Genomic DNA, 16,442 nt, shown 5'->3' with positions numbered 1-16,442 from the left:
TTATTCTCCTGTAAAGATACTTTGTCCAAAAAGTATCAGCCCATAATTTGATAAAATTATGAGGAATATCTAACGTTTAAACTTAACTGTCTTTAAAAATATTTGTAAATAAAGGTCAGGAAGACTCCCATTATTTGCAAATGATTTTTTCTTTTATTGGGGAAGGTGAACAGGGTTTTATTGGGGAACAGTGTGCACCTCCAGGATTTTTTTCCAAGTCAAGTTGTTGTCCTTTCAGTTAGTTGTGGAGGGCGTAGCCCAGCTCCAGGTCCAGTTGCTAACTGCAGGGGGCGCAGCCCACCATCCCTGTGGGAGTCCAACCAGCAACCTTGTGGTTGACTCCAACCAACTGAGCCATCCGGGAGCTCAGCAGCAGCTCAGCTCAAGATGCCGTGTTCAATCTTAGTTGCAGGGGTCACTGCCCACCATCCCTTGGGGGAGTCAAGGAATCGAACTGGCAACCTTGTGGTTGAAAGGACACAGTCCAACCAACTGAGCCATCCGGGAGCTCAGCAGCAGCTCAGCTCAAGGTGCCGTGTTCAATCTTAGTTGCAGGGGGCGGAGCCCACCATCCCTTGCGGGACTCGAGGAATTGAACTGGCATTCTTGTGGTTGAGAGCCCACTGGCCCATGTGGGAATCGAACCAGCAGCCTTCTGAGTTAGGAGCGAGGAGCTCTAACCGCCTGAGCCACTGGGCTGGTCGAAAATGACTTGTTTTAAGTTACGGTTCTTGTTGATTTACTAGATGATTAAAAGTAGTCAGTGACTGTCATAAAATCGTAACAGGAGAATTAGTAAATCTTTTTATCACAATTATTAATACAAATAATGTTTTTGGGAAATATTGATAATAAAGTATTCTAATTCTATGAATATAAAAAAACAAGAAAATGATTTGTTTTCCAAACAGCAGGCATATGCATCACAAATTCACAGACAGGTTACCATTCCCATATGGTTTCCATATGTGGTCATATATCAAGGAAAATGTTCCCTCCCTGAAGAAACTTCACTATGTAAGTACTTTAAAAAAAAAAGGCACGTCTTAACTGATAGCGCTGACTTAGCTGCACAAGCGGTGTTTGCTTCTCTGAAACATTTCAGAATGCACTTACCATTCTGACTTCAAAATACTTATGACCAAATTAATCTAAATTAATCTAAATCTAGCATACCAGCAACACTATGGTGAACTGGCAGGTGGGAAACCTAAGGTAAAATCTTTCTCTTTCTCAGGAATATCAGTTTTTTAGTTTCTATAGAGAACCAAGGTTAAGGTTCAGAAAAGTGTGTCGAACATACCTGATGCTTGTCACGTATGGATGTGTTGGAGTTTAGCCCATACCATAGAGAAAACAAGCAGAAGATGGATTTGAATGACCGTGAGAATAAATATTCAGGTGAAGTAGTCCCTCAGATCATGAGCTAACTTGATAAATTATGCAAGTACAAATTCAAAGAGGGTCTCCATTAAAGCAATCTAAATTAGAGATCCCAGAAATACTTTAGCACATTACAGAGGGAGGAACCTTGTTAAAATGGAAAAGAAGCTTTGAAGGTAGAAGATCTGAGTTAAAGTCTCACTTGGTCACTTATTAGATGTGATTTTTAAGGCAATTACTCAACTTCCCTGAGCCTTGTTTTCCCCATCTGTAGAATGGGGACAGCACCAGCTATTTCATGGAATTGTGAGGATTAATTCATGTATGTTCCTTTTCCCTCTCTTCTATTCAAGTTCCTTAGTAGTGAAAACTGCCACACCACTCTGGATAAAATTTCTTAATAGTAATAAATTTAAAAGACAATGATTCTTTTCTGAAAGGAACCATCTCACACTTTTCCTTACCAAAAAGAATTATCTTTAAGGATGGAGAAGAAATATATGTTCTAAGGATAATTTCTAGGAAGATTTTTGCTCTTCAAAGAAACTGAAAGTCTTTTCCCACAAAAGTGTCTAATCCAGAATAATCTGTCGGGAGTGACATAGGTCAAGCAGGAGTTAACAGAGTTTATTACTATGTTGACTGAGTTCTTTACAAAGTGATGAGGAAAAAGGTCATGGATAAAACCCAAGTCCCCAAGTCTTACTAGTTTCCTTCCAATTTCCACAGAATTCAACATTTAAGTCTACATATCTTCCCATTTCATTCCATTTTTCTATTGGTGTGTATCAATTTTTCCATAATAACCTTTATACTAAGTAGTTTTCCTTTTAAAGTTTCTCTAATTTTTTTCATGCATTCTAAAATGACATTCCTGATCTTATACCACCACAGATTTTCCCTAGTTTCTCTAAAACTAGGTACTTAGAGAATGAATAATTTCAATGGAGAAAAAACATTTTAAGTTTAAAAAACTTTGCTCATGAAATTGTTCCTTTTTTCTTGTAGCTTTACTTGATTTATTTATATATTATAAACCCACTAAGTAGAAACGATAGGTTTTTTTTTTCTGTAGTGTAATAGTGATGTTAGTCCACAAAAGTTAAAAAAAAATAAAATCATGAATTGATTTTAACTTACCAAGAGCTGGGTGGCTGTCTATAATCTCTACTGGAATGGTCTGCACATCTTCCAACAGAATCTGATCAACACTCCCTTCCAGATTCTCTGTGTCTTCAACATCTCCAACGTCCACCAGCTGATCCATTGCAACCAGGTTTTGATCTGGTCCTGGAAGGTGACCCACGGTAGAGGCAATACTGTTGTTCTGGGTTAGGCATGTATCGGTCTGAAGGCTATGACTTTGACCAAGCAGTAGAGAATTATTATTCATTACAGCACTTCCTATTGAATCTAGAAGTCTTGAAGGACTGGACGAGGGGTGGTTATTTACTGATATCAGAGTCGATGATCCATCAAGAGAAGTAAATCTTGGTTGCAACTGCAAACCCTTTAAACCAAAAAGAGTTACATCAAAATGTTTGAATTTACTATGTATGATTTTCTCATAGGATCTATTATTGTTTTGACACAAAGTTGGAATAAAATACAAGAGTAGTTACTGACAAATATCAAGTGAGGACAGAAACGAGAACTAAAGAAAAAGTAGTACAACTAAATTTTATTGTATGCATAGTTAACTCAAACTTTTTCAAAACATATTGTTTAAATTATCCTCTTAAATCAAGATGCAAAAAAGTCTGGAAATTAATAACGAAAACATCTTTGACCATTATTATAATTCTATAATAATTCTGTAGAGTTCCTGAGAGAAAAAGAAGGGAGATTGAAGAAGAAAGAAAAGGCCCTCAAATTTGGCTACTTTACTGGATATTTATTTACCTGTAATTGTGTGAATATTTTGGGGGGAAATGAGGAAAGTGAGGAAAACACATGGGCTGGTTCTGGAGACAAAGAACCCCTCGTCTGATTTGTATCCACTTTGGTGGTAGATGACTCTCCTGGTGAATTTCCTAAATTATATAAAAAGGAAACTATTAAAACAAAATAATTTTTATGGCTTCTGAGATACTATACTTTATTACAACCCTTACTATCAGAATTGGAATAGAAAATAAGGTCAAAGTTTGAAAAAGGTCTTTAAGAAATTATCTAGTCCACTATTTGCAGAACCTGGTATATAATCAGAATCACTAAGGGAATTAAAATATATATAAAAATAATCCTATTGATTCTAATCCAGTATATCGTGTATGAAATGTAAGAAATGGTCTTTTTTTCCTTGAAAGATTCTACTTCTGTAACTCTGAGTCCATTTTTCCATGCTATGATGCTGGGTTACGCCTAAACTTCTCTAGATGTGAGTAAACTATTAAGCCTCTCAATTACAAAGACCAAATTTATTCATCTTTGGTAATCCTAGTGCCTAGGACAATGCCTGATATAAAGCAGGTACTCAGAATAACTGTATTAAATTTCTTTCAATAACTCATTTTGGACTAAAAGAATAAGAGTAAAAATCTCTTTTTTCTTAATATCTCAAATTTTAAATGGTCCTTAGGGAATTTGATTCTTTCTCATGTAATTCTTATGTTAACCCAAATATATTCATCTCTTTAAGTCAATCAAAAATCAATTGTGAACAACTATCTATTGCTTTCATACTGTAATTGAGTAACTTTTAAAATGACACTGGTGTAAGACAAGGATAGATTTAAGCACTGGCTTTTCTCTGTAACCTTCAACATAACTATTTAACTCAGTTTCTAAACTTCAGTTTCATGTGTGAAATGAGAATAGTAAGAGAATCTTCCTCCAAGGACTGCTAAGATGATTAAATAGCACTCTCACATTTCTTGGCTTCATTTCTAATTGTCCTTCCGCTTCAGTCCTCTGCAGAGGACATTTCTAGAGGACATTTCTAATTGTCCTCTGCAGCAGTCACCCACTGTTATGGTCATACCTGGACTAGTCTACATGTACATCTCTAATTCAAGCAATCCATTCTCAGAACACAACGTCTTATTCTCCCAGGGATTTTGGTTAGCTACTCCACTACAATTGTTCTTCAACCTCCAGTTCACATGATTCCTGTTTTCTTCAAATCCATCAATCTCTTCCCTAATAAAATTCTTTCCCCATCCATCTTAGGATCCTGGGCTTATAATTTTAGTCACACTCTTGCAAATATCCTAACCTCCCCTGCCTCTCTGTCCTTTGGTCATAACCCACTGTGTAAAATCCTCATCCTGGATGAAAATGGCTTCCACTGCTTATACATGTGAAGCCAAATACCACCGAGTAAAAAACTCACTGCTACCACTAATACCAGTTCATGATCATCAACTTCAACAGAACCTCACCTATATCTGAAAACCTTACAAATTTTCTCTCACTTTGTATTAGGGATATCTAATCTTCATTTTCCTAAAATCTTGGCCACCCTTCCTGAGATCTGTTCTCATCCTTAGCACTCTTAAAGAGAAAAGAGAAGCTATCAGAAATTTCCTCAACTTCCCATCACCAAAGCTATCAAGTACCTTCATCTTTATGTATCTCTTCACATCTCTTCTGTCTTAAAAAAAAAAAAAAAAACTTCCCTCAACCCCATAGCAAACCTAATAATTCCCTTCATAGCAAACTTCCTGAAAAAGTGGCCCACATTGTCTCTACTCTTTCATTCATCTTCCATTCACTCTTCAACCACCCCAATGGCTGCCTCCCAATCCACTCTATTGAAAGGGCTCCAATAGCAAGCTTTCCAAACCTGACCTCATGAACTTTTTACTCTCCCCTGCAGCTGCCAATATCCTTTCCTTATGCCAGTGTTGCTGAGCTCAGTAAATGCTACTATCAGTAAGTTGCCATGGAAGAAAGTCAGGAATCATCCTAGATAATTCCCACTCTTTAACATCCCACACCTATTCAACCGATAACAAAGGCCTTTGACTTCTATTTTTAAAATAACTATTAAATCTGTCCAATTCTAATATAAATGCTATCAAGTGTAGTCTAAACCACTAACACCTTTCAAATGGAAAACTGAAAGGGCCTCCTAAACCTGTTTTGCTTATCCAGTCTTATCTCCAAGCATTATCTATGCTTAAAACCAGACTTTAAGTTCTTTGAACATGACAAGCTCTTTCTTGCTTAGCCTTCAAACATGCTATTCCTTTGATTGGCAAATTCCTATTCATTCTTCAGTTCTTAGTTTAAAAGTCACTTTCTTAAGTGCCACTTCCCTACTCCCTGGACTAAGTTATATGTCTCTATCACTATTCCCACAAACTTTCTCAAGGCACTTTTCATAATAGTAATTAATTAAAACATACACATATTTGCCTTTTTCTCTAGCTAAACTTTGAATTCAATGAAGCAAGAAACTTACTTGTTCTATTTTTATGCCCAGCATTTATCACAGTGAGTGAGATATGTACAGAAAAAATGAATAATGTTAAAGAATTTAAAAGTTATTCTGTAGGGCAAAGTGACTCAAAGGTTAATAAGTTGAAGAATAAAAAAGTAATTGTGTTACCAGAGGGTAAGGAGAGAGGGAGGTGGTAGATGAGGGTAAAAGGGGTCAAATAAATGATGATGGGAAAACTGACTCTGGGTGGTGAACACACACTGTGATATACAGATGATTATACACTTGAAACCTGTGTAATTTTACTAACCATTGTCACCTCAGTAAATTTCAATTAAAAAAGAAGTAATTATACTGTATATAGTTATTCATAAATTTATTCTAAAGCATTTATTTAGGTGTTAACTTTTTAGCAGTCATTATGTTATGAATCAGGTATTTTAATTTGAATAAAATACAATCCTTGCCCCTGAGGAGCTCAAATCATAATGAAAGATACAGATGTGTAAACAAAAGGATACCATGCTAAATGCAGAGGTAAACACAAAAGAATGAATATCTAACTTTATAAAAGGGGTTTAGTTAAGAGAGCACTTAAAGCCAAAGAGATTGCTATTTGAGTATTGGTAGATAATGCCACGCAGAAGAGGAGAAAAAACATTTCCAAAAGAGAGAACAAAAGGGCTGAAATAAGCTTGGACTACTGAGAGTACATAGGAGTAAGAACATATGGGAAAAAGCAAACCATACAAAAAAAGGACAATAGTTTCCTGATCGGAGTATCTAACGGTTATTACTATTGGAATTAGCCTAACTTTATAGTAAACTGTGCTAGTAATCAGACTCAAAATTTCAATCATAGAGAAGCATAAAAACTGATTATAGGAGGAAATTTAAATAGCTGGAATTATTTTGATAAATCCTAACATAATTGTTCTTGCCTCTTTGGGCCATGGTTTGCTTATCCATAAAATTTGATTAGATGAGATAGTATCTTAAATGTCCTCCAGTTTTAACACTATTTGATTTTATATTTTAAAAGTATTTAAGATAACCTACCTTCTGCAAACGTAACTGTCACAGTCTCTCTGAGAATATTCCCACTATCCGTAGTCCATTGAAGCTTAAAAGGGAACATTTATTTCAGTAAAAATAATACTGCATTTATATTGAAAAACTATTTTAGGTGAACACACAATGGGATTTATAGATGATGTAATACAGAATTGTACACCTGAAATCTATGTAATTTTACTAACAATTGTCACCCCCCAATAAATTAAAAAAAAACTATTTTAAAACATCACTAAAACTGTCATATTGTATTCAGTCATAGTATAGGTGTGCTTTATCCTGTAATTACTCTCTTCAGTTGTTTATGTTCTCAAAGCACAAGTATACTTCACTATCCAAATGCATTAGCTTCCCAAGTTCAGATTGCAAGAATTTGGATAGCAAGTGTAGGTAGCAAGGATCATTGCTAACCAAATGTGTTTTTGTTCCCGAATTCTGGATAGTGAATAATTAAGAGCTTTGGATAGCAGAGAATAGTAGCTCTAGTTAAAAACAACAAAAAGAAATCTAAATCTATAAAGTTACAGAATTTGGGCAGTAAAAATGTAGAGAACAAAGAATACTGTTACTGAGATTTGAATACCATAATCACTGCTTGAATTATAATTAATATTTTCTGGGTAATTAATGTCTTTGGAGTAGGAAAAATTTTCATAGAAATGACCAATATTCAGGGGGAAACCACAGTATCACAGAATGAGGTAGGGATATAGAACTAATATCATCACTTTTTGTATTCAAGTCTGAACTATTCTATTTAAATTTACCCATCTATTTAAAAAAGAGGGGAATATATACACAGCATGTAATCAATAAATGTCTGTTAAATGAGTAAGATATACTTTTTACAGAGATAAACTATGTTGATTTTTAAACATATATTTCTATTGCTATTATAGTCAGAGTTGGAAATTCAGTGGTTTTTCTTCTTGTAAGAGTAATTTAAAAAAATTATCCAATCATCATCTGAGAGTTCATAGTGTTTACGTCTTACGAAAAAGATACAATTTTTCTTATATTACAGTTATAGCCTAACTTAATAGCAACCATCCCTATTAGGCCAAACAGTAATAAGAAGCTGAGAAAGATTCTGTAATAAAACAAGGAATTACAGTTGTAATCATACCGTTGCTGGAATAATCTCCGAGTTGTATACATTATCTCCATTTCTCAAGGATTTCTGTACTTCATGGATGTGATTTTTTATATCATTTACAGTTGGAAAAAATGATAAATTATGTCTTTCAGGAACCTCATCAGGTTTGAACAGTTCCCTTTCTACAAATTTTCTGTGGAGAATGTAAAATGTAATAAAACATAAAAATCTAGCACTATACTTTATATCAAATGAGAGAAAGGTTCTCTTTTAGCATAAACTTCAGTAAAGCACAGTTTACAGCTTTATAAGTAGTTTACATTTTTCCAGTTTTAATTTTTTCCATACATTAAATCATAGAATTCATGCAGATTAAAGAAATGTAATATTTACATTGGTTAAACACCTGTATATCTTAGAGTAAGTTTTAACATTTTTATGAATTTAAAGGAATCACTATTTTCAATTTAAGTAAGCTTTTGAATGTTTATTATGTCAGGCACTGTACTGAACACATCAAGTAACTCCTTTAACCCTTAATATAAACCTATGAGGTAGGAACAATTAGCACTCCCACATTAGAAATAAGGGAACTGAGGGCTGCAAAAGTTAAATAGTTTGCCCAAAATTATACACCTACCTACTAAGTAAGAGAGCTTGGGCCTACACCCATGTTATCTGCATAAATATAATATTATATTTCTTCCAAAAGGCATCAGTTAATATCATATGAAATACGATCTGCTTGCATTTTACAAGTAGATAAGAGAAGATAAAAATAGAAGGCAGCATTGCCATCTAATTGTATAAAAATAGATACATACAAGAAATGATAAAGTTTTATATATATGTATCATATGCTCTATGTATGATATATATATGATATGCTCTCTCTCTATATATATATATACATATATATATAGAGAGAGAGCATATCATATATATAGAGAGAGAGAGCATATCACAGAGCTGTATTATACCTCTGTTTTTAAGATTCAGGTTTCGTAAATAGTGACTGGCTTTACCAAATTTTGGTTCTGTTCTAACAATGTTTGATGGAAATAAATATAAAATGTGTAAGAAAGTTACTAAACAAAAAAGTAATGTATTAATTAAAAGATAAGCCTAGGAAATACTCATTTATTGCGCAAATCTAGAATTTCCAGGCAAGAATTCCCGCCCGTTCTCAGGAATTTTTTTTGCTTACCCATTCCCAAATCCCGAGATATAAACTGTTTTCTGTTCTCCACGATGAATCGTTTCCACAAAGTGACGGTCGATACTACCAACCACCTGGGTTCAAGGAACCGGTTTTTCCAATACCCTGACCAACTTTTCTTAGGATTCGGGAATGGAAAAGCAAAAAAAATTCCTGAGAATGGGAGGGAATTCATGCATGAAAACCCTAGCGATAAATAGGAAAAATGTCTAAGAGATACATTGTGAGTAGTACGTTTATTTCCTATTGTGGGTATTACTGGGTTCCAGGAGCCAATCTCCCAATTTCCTGACCAACTTTTCTCAGGATTCAGGAACGGGAAAGCGATAAAATTCTTCAGAACAGGCGGGAATTCACTCCTGGAAACCTTTCTCAGATCAGACTACATAAAACCAGTACAAACAAGGTCAGTTAAGTACCAGAAATCTGGCGAAGAGCACAGGCTGTAGCGTGAGACCTACATTTCAGTTCTGCCTCCACCTCTTATTTAACTACCCTGAGTATCCATGGTCTCATCCGCAGAATGGGGATAAATATACCGACTTTATAGAGTCATAAGAATAAATGCAACTGTGCATATAAAGTGCTTAGCACAATACCTGGCACACACATGGTAAGTGCCACATGATAATAATTATTATACCCTGAGTATCAATAAAATTAGACCCGAGTATTACATATAAAATCATTAGACAAAGAACTACCCATATTATTTTGAGGTGATAAAATTTAATTGCTTATGTACCTTAGCCTAGGTTTTAAAATCTTTGGTTCTACAAAGATTTTTTTTAATGTAAAGGTACTTATTATATAATTCAATTCATATATCATTTAGAAATAGTCCAATTTGCCAAATCTGAATATGGAATATCTCAAATGAGTAATTCAAATCATTACTCATGGTTTGCCAAGCACTGCTGAGATGTGATCATAAATAATATTATTTTAATAAACTATATTCCTTATCTACTCTGATAGCACATACCCTGGAACATGTCTATAATGTTAAGCATATTATTTAAACCAACAAACAAAAATGAGAAACATAAAAGAACAATTTTCTTCTGTACCTTAGCTGTTTCCTCACTGCATACACTTGTTCTATTCCCTGTGATACTAATTCTTGAATCTTATGTGCTACTTGAGGATGTAAACGTGAGGGTAAAGTACAATCCTCATCTCTAATGGCAGTTTCCTCTTCTTCAAGAGAGGACACAGGAAAAGGAGAAGGTGATAAAGGGAGGGAAGGAGTCTCTAATTCGTGATACTGATGAGCTTGCTGTGTAGGCAACTGTACATACCACCTGATAAGAGAAAAGAGTTAAAATTACATTACTAGACAGAGGCAAGAATCACAATTACTTATGTTAATACTCATCAAGAGAAGGAATAATGTCTTAAGAAAAAATTATATATGATTATATCATATTAAATAAATATAAATAAAAATTTTAAAAATAAATTAAATATCAAATATATGGTGATGGAAGGAGAACTGACTCTGGGTGGTGAACACACAATGGGATTTATAGACGATGTAATACAGAATTGTACACCTGAAATCTATGTAAATTTACTAACAATTGTCACCCCAATAAAATTAATTAAAAAAAAAAAAAAACATAAAAGTTAAATAATAATGTAATGGCAGATATAATCTCTACCCCTTTGTCAGTAAAAAATTGTTCCATATAAAAAAAAAAAATAAAAATAAATTAAATATAAATAAAATTTAAAATGTCTTTCAAACCAAAGAGTGGACATTATTCAGAGTCTATCCAGATTGAGCTATGTGGGAGAATCTTCTGTGACAGGAGCTTGCCATACTGCCTCTACAGTGCTCCAGCTCCTGTAGCCCCAATGAGTAAGACAATCAACTGAAAGGTGAGTACAGACCTCCTGTACAGTAGTGCAGTGCAAAGAACAGATGCTAAGAAAATGAACTGATCTGGTAGGATATTGTTTTAATTGATATTTTTGCTTGCAATGACTGATATTGTACAAAATGGAGCCTACTTAAAATGCAATGTTCTCCAAACTAAAGGATCTAATTACTGACTCTATTCCTTTTTCATGTATCTGAAAGTTTTTTTTAAAGATCACACAGAAACCGTATTCCACACCCTTAACCCCATTATACAATTGCAAATTCTTCACCTAGAGTGACACATAAAAGAAAATAAGAAAGAAAGCTAATAGTTCTTATTTAAGACCTTCCTATAAAAGTTATAAAATGGAATTTTATGTAGGGCTTAAAATTCATTTCTGGCTGCCATAAGTTACCGAAGATGGGTTAAAAAATATATAGGCGACTGCAGATTTGGTTCTTAGTAAGTGTTTGAAACAAAGTACTAAATATAGAGAGAAATATGTTGCTAAATATGTATTTGTCATTTTGGAAAAAACCTTCCATGTGATATATAGAACTCTTTGGTCAGATTTATTTACAACATTTGGCAGATAAGCTCAATGATTTACACAGTGGCAAGTCATCTGAATACCTAAGGAACTACTAGTAAGACACCTCTCTTATAAAAGCCATTTCTTAATGAAGTAATTGGAAAACATAATTTCTCTTACAGAAGGAATTCTTGCAAATGGATCTAATTAATTTGTAAAATAAAAGAACCATATAAATGTCATACCTAAGAATACCACCAGCATCTACCAAGTTCTTCTTTAGCATGTTAAAGGCTTTCTCTTGCTCCATTCGGATTATTTTCCTGTCAATTTTGGGATCTGTAGGAACTCTATATTCAGGAAACTTTTGTACCTTTTTAATGTAAATCCTTTTTATAAGAAAAAAAAAGAATTTGCTTCATTATATTGTAATCTCAAGAAAACCTAATTAAACCAGAAGTTTACCTGAAATATTAAAGTTTACAGAAAATTCAATTAATCGAGAAAGCATTCAGAGGATTTTGTGAAAGATATGCCATATTCTCAGTGCATAATACTTAGCAAATTAACAATAATCATGACTTCAGTAAAAATATCTAAATAATTATAGTATACTATATATTATACTATTATGCCCTCTAATATTTTTTTGTTTACTGATCTACACCATCGATATTTTAAGTTCCCCACAATTAAGTAAAATATTATACCTCTTCTAGTCTCCCTGTTTCCCATGGCACCCAATATAGTTGCTAGGCACAGAATATTAGTAAAGGACATTACAACAATCATTTATTTTATTCATGTTTTTCATTCTCCCAAAGCAATAACTATTCTGTAGTCTTATTCTATCTAAAACTTACTATGGTGGTTTCATACATTTCTGGTATGAATATAATTAGTAAAATCTCTCTAAAAAAGCAACTTTGAAAAGAATATAATATTTAAAAAGAATACAACTTTTGCCCTAGCAATTTCATTTCAAGGAATTTATGCTACTGATATACCCACACAAGTGTACAAATAGGTACAATGTTGTTAACTGCAGCTTTGTAAATAATAATAAAGAATATCTTACAGAGCCTACATGACCAGCACTAATTAAGTAAATGTTAATTCATCCATAAATGAAATATTATGTGGCTATTAAAAGGAAGGATCCATGAAACTAATACTCAATTCTAAAACTAAATATTTTTTTTTAAAAAACAAAAGGAAAGAACCAGTGCTTTTATATACAGATATGTGGCCAGGTTTGAGATATATTGGGAATGAAAAAAAGCAAAGCATAGAGTAGTATATATCATATTCACACTAGCATAAAGCATAATAGGTATATAGTAAATAACCACAATAGGTATTCATAATGAAAATAAATCAATATGAATTCATAGCAGGAAAGAAAGTACACTACTACCTAACTTTAAAAAAATATTAGTAAGCTTTACTGAAATCTTCAACATTTATGAAGGAGAATGTACATACCTTGTTTCCCCAAAAATAAGACCTACCGGACCATCAGCTCTAATGTGTCTTTTGGAGGAAAAATTAATATAAGATCTGGTCTTATTTTACTATAATATAAAACCGGTTATGATATGATATGATATGATATATGATATATGATGTGATATATAACATAATATATACTGGGTCTTATATTTATTATATTACATAATATAATAAATACTGGGTCTTATATTTGCTATACACAAAATATCTTCGGACAATTACTCAAGAAATTGGTAAGAGTTGTTTTGTTGGAGAGGGACATAGGAAGCCAGGGTATGAGAAACTTAGATTTCACTGTATCTTTTTTGGCACTGTTTAAACTTAATAAAAGTGTGCATATTCGCTATTCAAAAGTAAGTACTTAGTAAGAAAGAAATAAAGGAAAATAAAGCTTACCGGGCTGGACAAGTGGCTTTGTAGAGCTGACAAGAACTGCTTTCCTGCTCACTGATTTTTTTTAACTGGAAACCTTTTCTCCTTGGACCATACTGACACTCCATTACCACCGCTCTACTCCCTGTGGGCCAAAACCAACTATTGATATTAATTCAAGTATCCATCTGTTCTGGATACTAGATTAAAAAATAACTTGGTGGTGGCAATGTCAAAATCTATACTTTCTATTATACAACTTTAAAGAAAACATCGGTAAGTCTTACTAAGATGTACAAACAAATAAATTTAAAAGTTTATTGTAATATTTACCTAATATAGCACAGTATGTTAAGGAAATTAGCAAATACCACATATACTGAATGTCAACTGATATTTACATAAATATGATTTTAATAAAATTTAACATTTTATAAACAGAAATTAGCAAATGCTACATTTGTTAATAAATATTATTTCCTTTTAAAATAATTTACTTCCTTTTTTCTATTTGGGCTGGTAGAGTAACGTGATAACCAGTAACTAAGATGGCCCCCAATGATCCCTGCCTCCTAGTACTCATGTCCTTGTGTAATTCCCTCCCCTAGAGCATGGGTTAGACTTATTCACTTACTTCTAATAAATATGGGCTACACTTACTAACTTACTTCTAATGAATATGGCAGAACTGACAGGATGTTATTTTTGATATTAGGTTATAAAAAGACTATGACTTCCGTCTCAGGTACTCTCTTCCTCTGCTTGGATTGCTCACTCTGGGAGTAATCAGCTATCATGTGGTAAGGCAGCTCTGTGTAAAGGCCCATGTGGCAAAGAATAAGGCCTGCCAACAGCCACATGAGGGAGCTTGGAAGCAGATCCAGCCGTAGTCAACCCACAAGATGACTGCAGCTCCAGCCAACACCTTAACTGCAGTCTTGTAAGAGAACATGAGGCAGAACCACTTTGCTAAGCTGCTCTTGGATTCCTGACCCACAGACACGGAAATAATAAATGTTTGTGGTTTTCAGTCACCAAGTTTGGGGTAATTTGTTACATAACAATAGATAATGCAAATAAGTAGATGTGAAAACTATACAGTTTAAGATTTTAAGTTGGATATCCTACTCTATCAAGGGTACAGCAAACTTTTTAAACATAAAACCAAAAACATCCAGGGTGGCCGATGGCTCAGTTGGTTAGAGTGCCAGCTCTGAACAACAGGATTACAGGTTCAATTCCCACATACGCCAGTGAGCTGCGCCCTCCACAACTAGATTGAAGACAACGAGCTGCCACTGAGCTGCCACTGAGCTTCCGGAGGGACGGCCGGATGACTCAGTTGGTTACAGCACGAGCTCTCAATAACAAGGTTGCTGGTTCAATTCCCACATGGGATGGTGGGCTGCACCCCCTGCAACTAAAGATTGAAAATGGCAACTGGACTTGGAGGTGAGCTGCGCCCTCCACAACTGGATTGAAAGACAATGACTTGGAGCTGATGGGTCCTGGAGAAACACACTGTTCCCCAATATTTCCCAATACAATTTTTAAAAAATAAACCAAAAAAGCATTTGAGATCTTGCTGCCCAGCAATTATCATCACTTTGGCTCAAATAAACACTTATAAAAATTCTCAAAAAAAACCCACAAAAACACCAATCATAAATTAAAATGTTGGTAAAGCTAACATAAAAATGTAAAACTTCTACTTAAAAGACACCATAAATAAGGTAAAATGAAAATAACATTTTGAGTATTTTATAATACATATAACAAAAATTAACATGCAGAATAAAAGAACCATAAATAATTTAAAAAAACACACACAACCTAATAGAAAAATGGGTAAAGGTTATGAACAGGCAATTCAAAAAGAAAGAAAAGGATATTAAGTTAACAAATAAAAAGATGTTTAATTTCACTAGTAAATGAGGAAACGTAAATTAAAACAGTAGTAAAATCCTATCAGACAGAAAAAGTCAAGAGCCATACGATTTCACTCATATGTGGAATATAAAACTGAAAGCAACAAATGAACAAGACAAAAAAAACTCATAGACACAGAAAACAGTTTAGTGGCTACCAGAGGGTAAGAGGGGGAGGAGAGGTAGTATAAAAGGGTAAAAGGGGTCAAATATATGGTGCTGGAAGAAAAACTGACTTGGGGTAGTGAACATACAATGTAATATATAGATGATGTACTACAGAATTGTATACTTGAAACCTATATAATTTTACTAACCAATGTCACCCCAATAAATTTAATAAAAATTTTAAAAAGTACTATCTCACACTCTTAAGATTGGCAAAAGTAGAAAAAAATTGACAATATTCTAAAACAACTGAGTCCACTGATAAATCTTAACATCACAAAAAGGTGTGTTATACATAGGTAGCAATAAGAACTATACAGAATCTATGAAGTATTCTTACAAAATACTTTTATGCAGATTAAATCTTCATAAAGCCTCTAGATCTAATAACAGTTTAAAGGAAATACAGGAGATAAAAGAACATGTTAAACACACCACAGAGATGGAATCAGCAAAATCCAGAATATGGCAAACTCTATAGAACAAATTACCTGGGGGAAACAGGAGAGAAATTTTTAGATGAAAAAAAATTTAAGAAGTATATTACCCAAATATAATCTGTGAACTCTGTGTGGATGTAAATTTCAACAAACCTAGGGAAAAAGAATTATGAGATAAGTGGAGGAATGTGAATATTGGACATTTAGAGATTACTGTTAATTATTTTAAAAGGGGGTTAATGGGATACTCATTATGTATTTAAAGAGTCCTTATCATTTAAGATATACACTTTAGTATATATTATATATTTTAATAATTATAGATGAAAATGATATGATATCTGGAATTTGCTGTAAAATCATCTTGGTGGTGGGGAATGAGGAAGTGGGTAGGGGTATAGATAAGACTGACTACATGCTGACAGTTGTTGAAGCTACATGGAGTCAAGGGATTTCATAGTTA

General features: G+C 33.6%; 1 protein-coding gene across 5 annotated transcripts in view; it reads right to left on the bottom strand.

Annotated features, from left to right (window-relative positions):
• Positions 1–16,442, bottom strand: part of CARF (calcium responsive transcription factor) — a 48,022-nt gene that overhangs the window by 3,357 nt on the left and 28,223 nt on the right. For 4 of the 5 annotated variants that reach the window (XR_013993514.1, XR_013993515.1, XM_081051457.1 and 1 more), the window contains exons 9-15: positions 13,468–13,588; positions 11,805–11,948; positions 10,230–10,463; positions 7,971–8,133; positions 6,830–6,893; positions 3,286–3,416; positions 2,524–2,893 (exon numbers count right to left, since the gene is read on the bottom strand). Coding sequence is in view for 3 of the 5 variants with exons in the window: in XM_081051457.1 (XP_080907583.1) it covers positions 2,524–2,893; positions 3,286–3,416; positions 6,830–6,893; positions 7,971–8,133; positions 10,230–10,463; positions 11,805–11,948; positions 13,468–13,588 (1,227 nt within the window). In the remaining 2 variants the exon portion in view is untranslated. Of the gene's footprint in view, positions 1–2,523; positions 2,894–3,285; positions 3,417–6,829; positions 6,894–7,970; positions 8,134–10,229; positions 10,464–11,804; positions 11,949–13,467; positions 13,606–16,442 lie in introns of all 5 variants that reach the window. The other variant, XM_081051458.1, reaches the window with a different exon arrangement.

The sequence above is a fragment of the Rhinolophus hipposideros genome, assembly GCF_964194185.1.
Source record: "Rhinolophus hipposideros genome assembly, chromosome: 6".
Lineage (NCBI taxonomy): Eukaryota > Metazoa > Chordata > Mammalia > Chiroptera > Rhinolophidae > Rhinolophus > Rhinolophus hipposideros.
The sequence above is the reverse complement of the archived record's forward strand: the minus strand, read 5'-3'. Positions and strand labels throughout refer to the sequence as shown.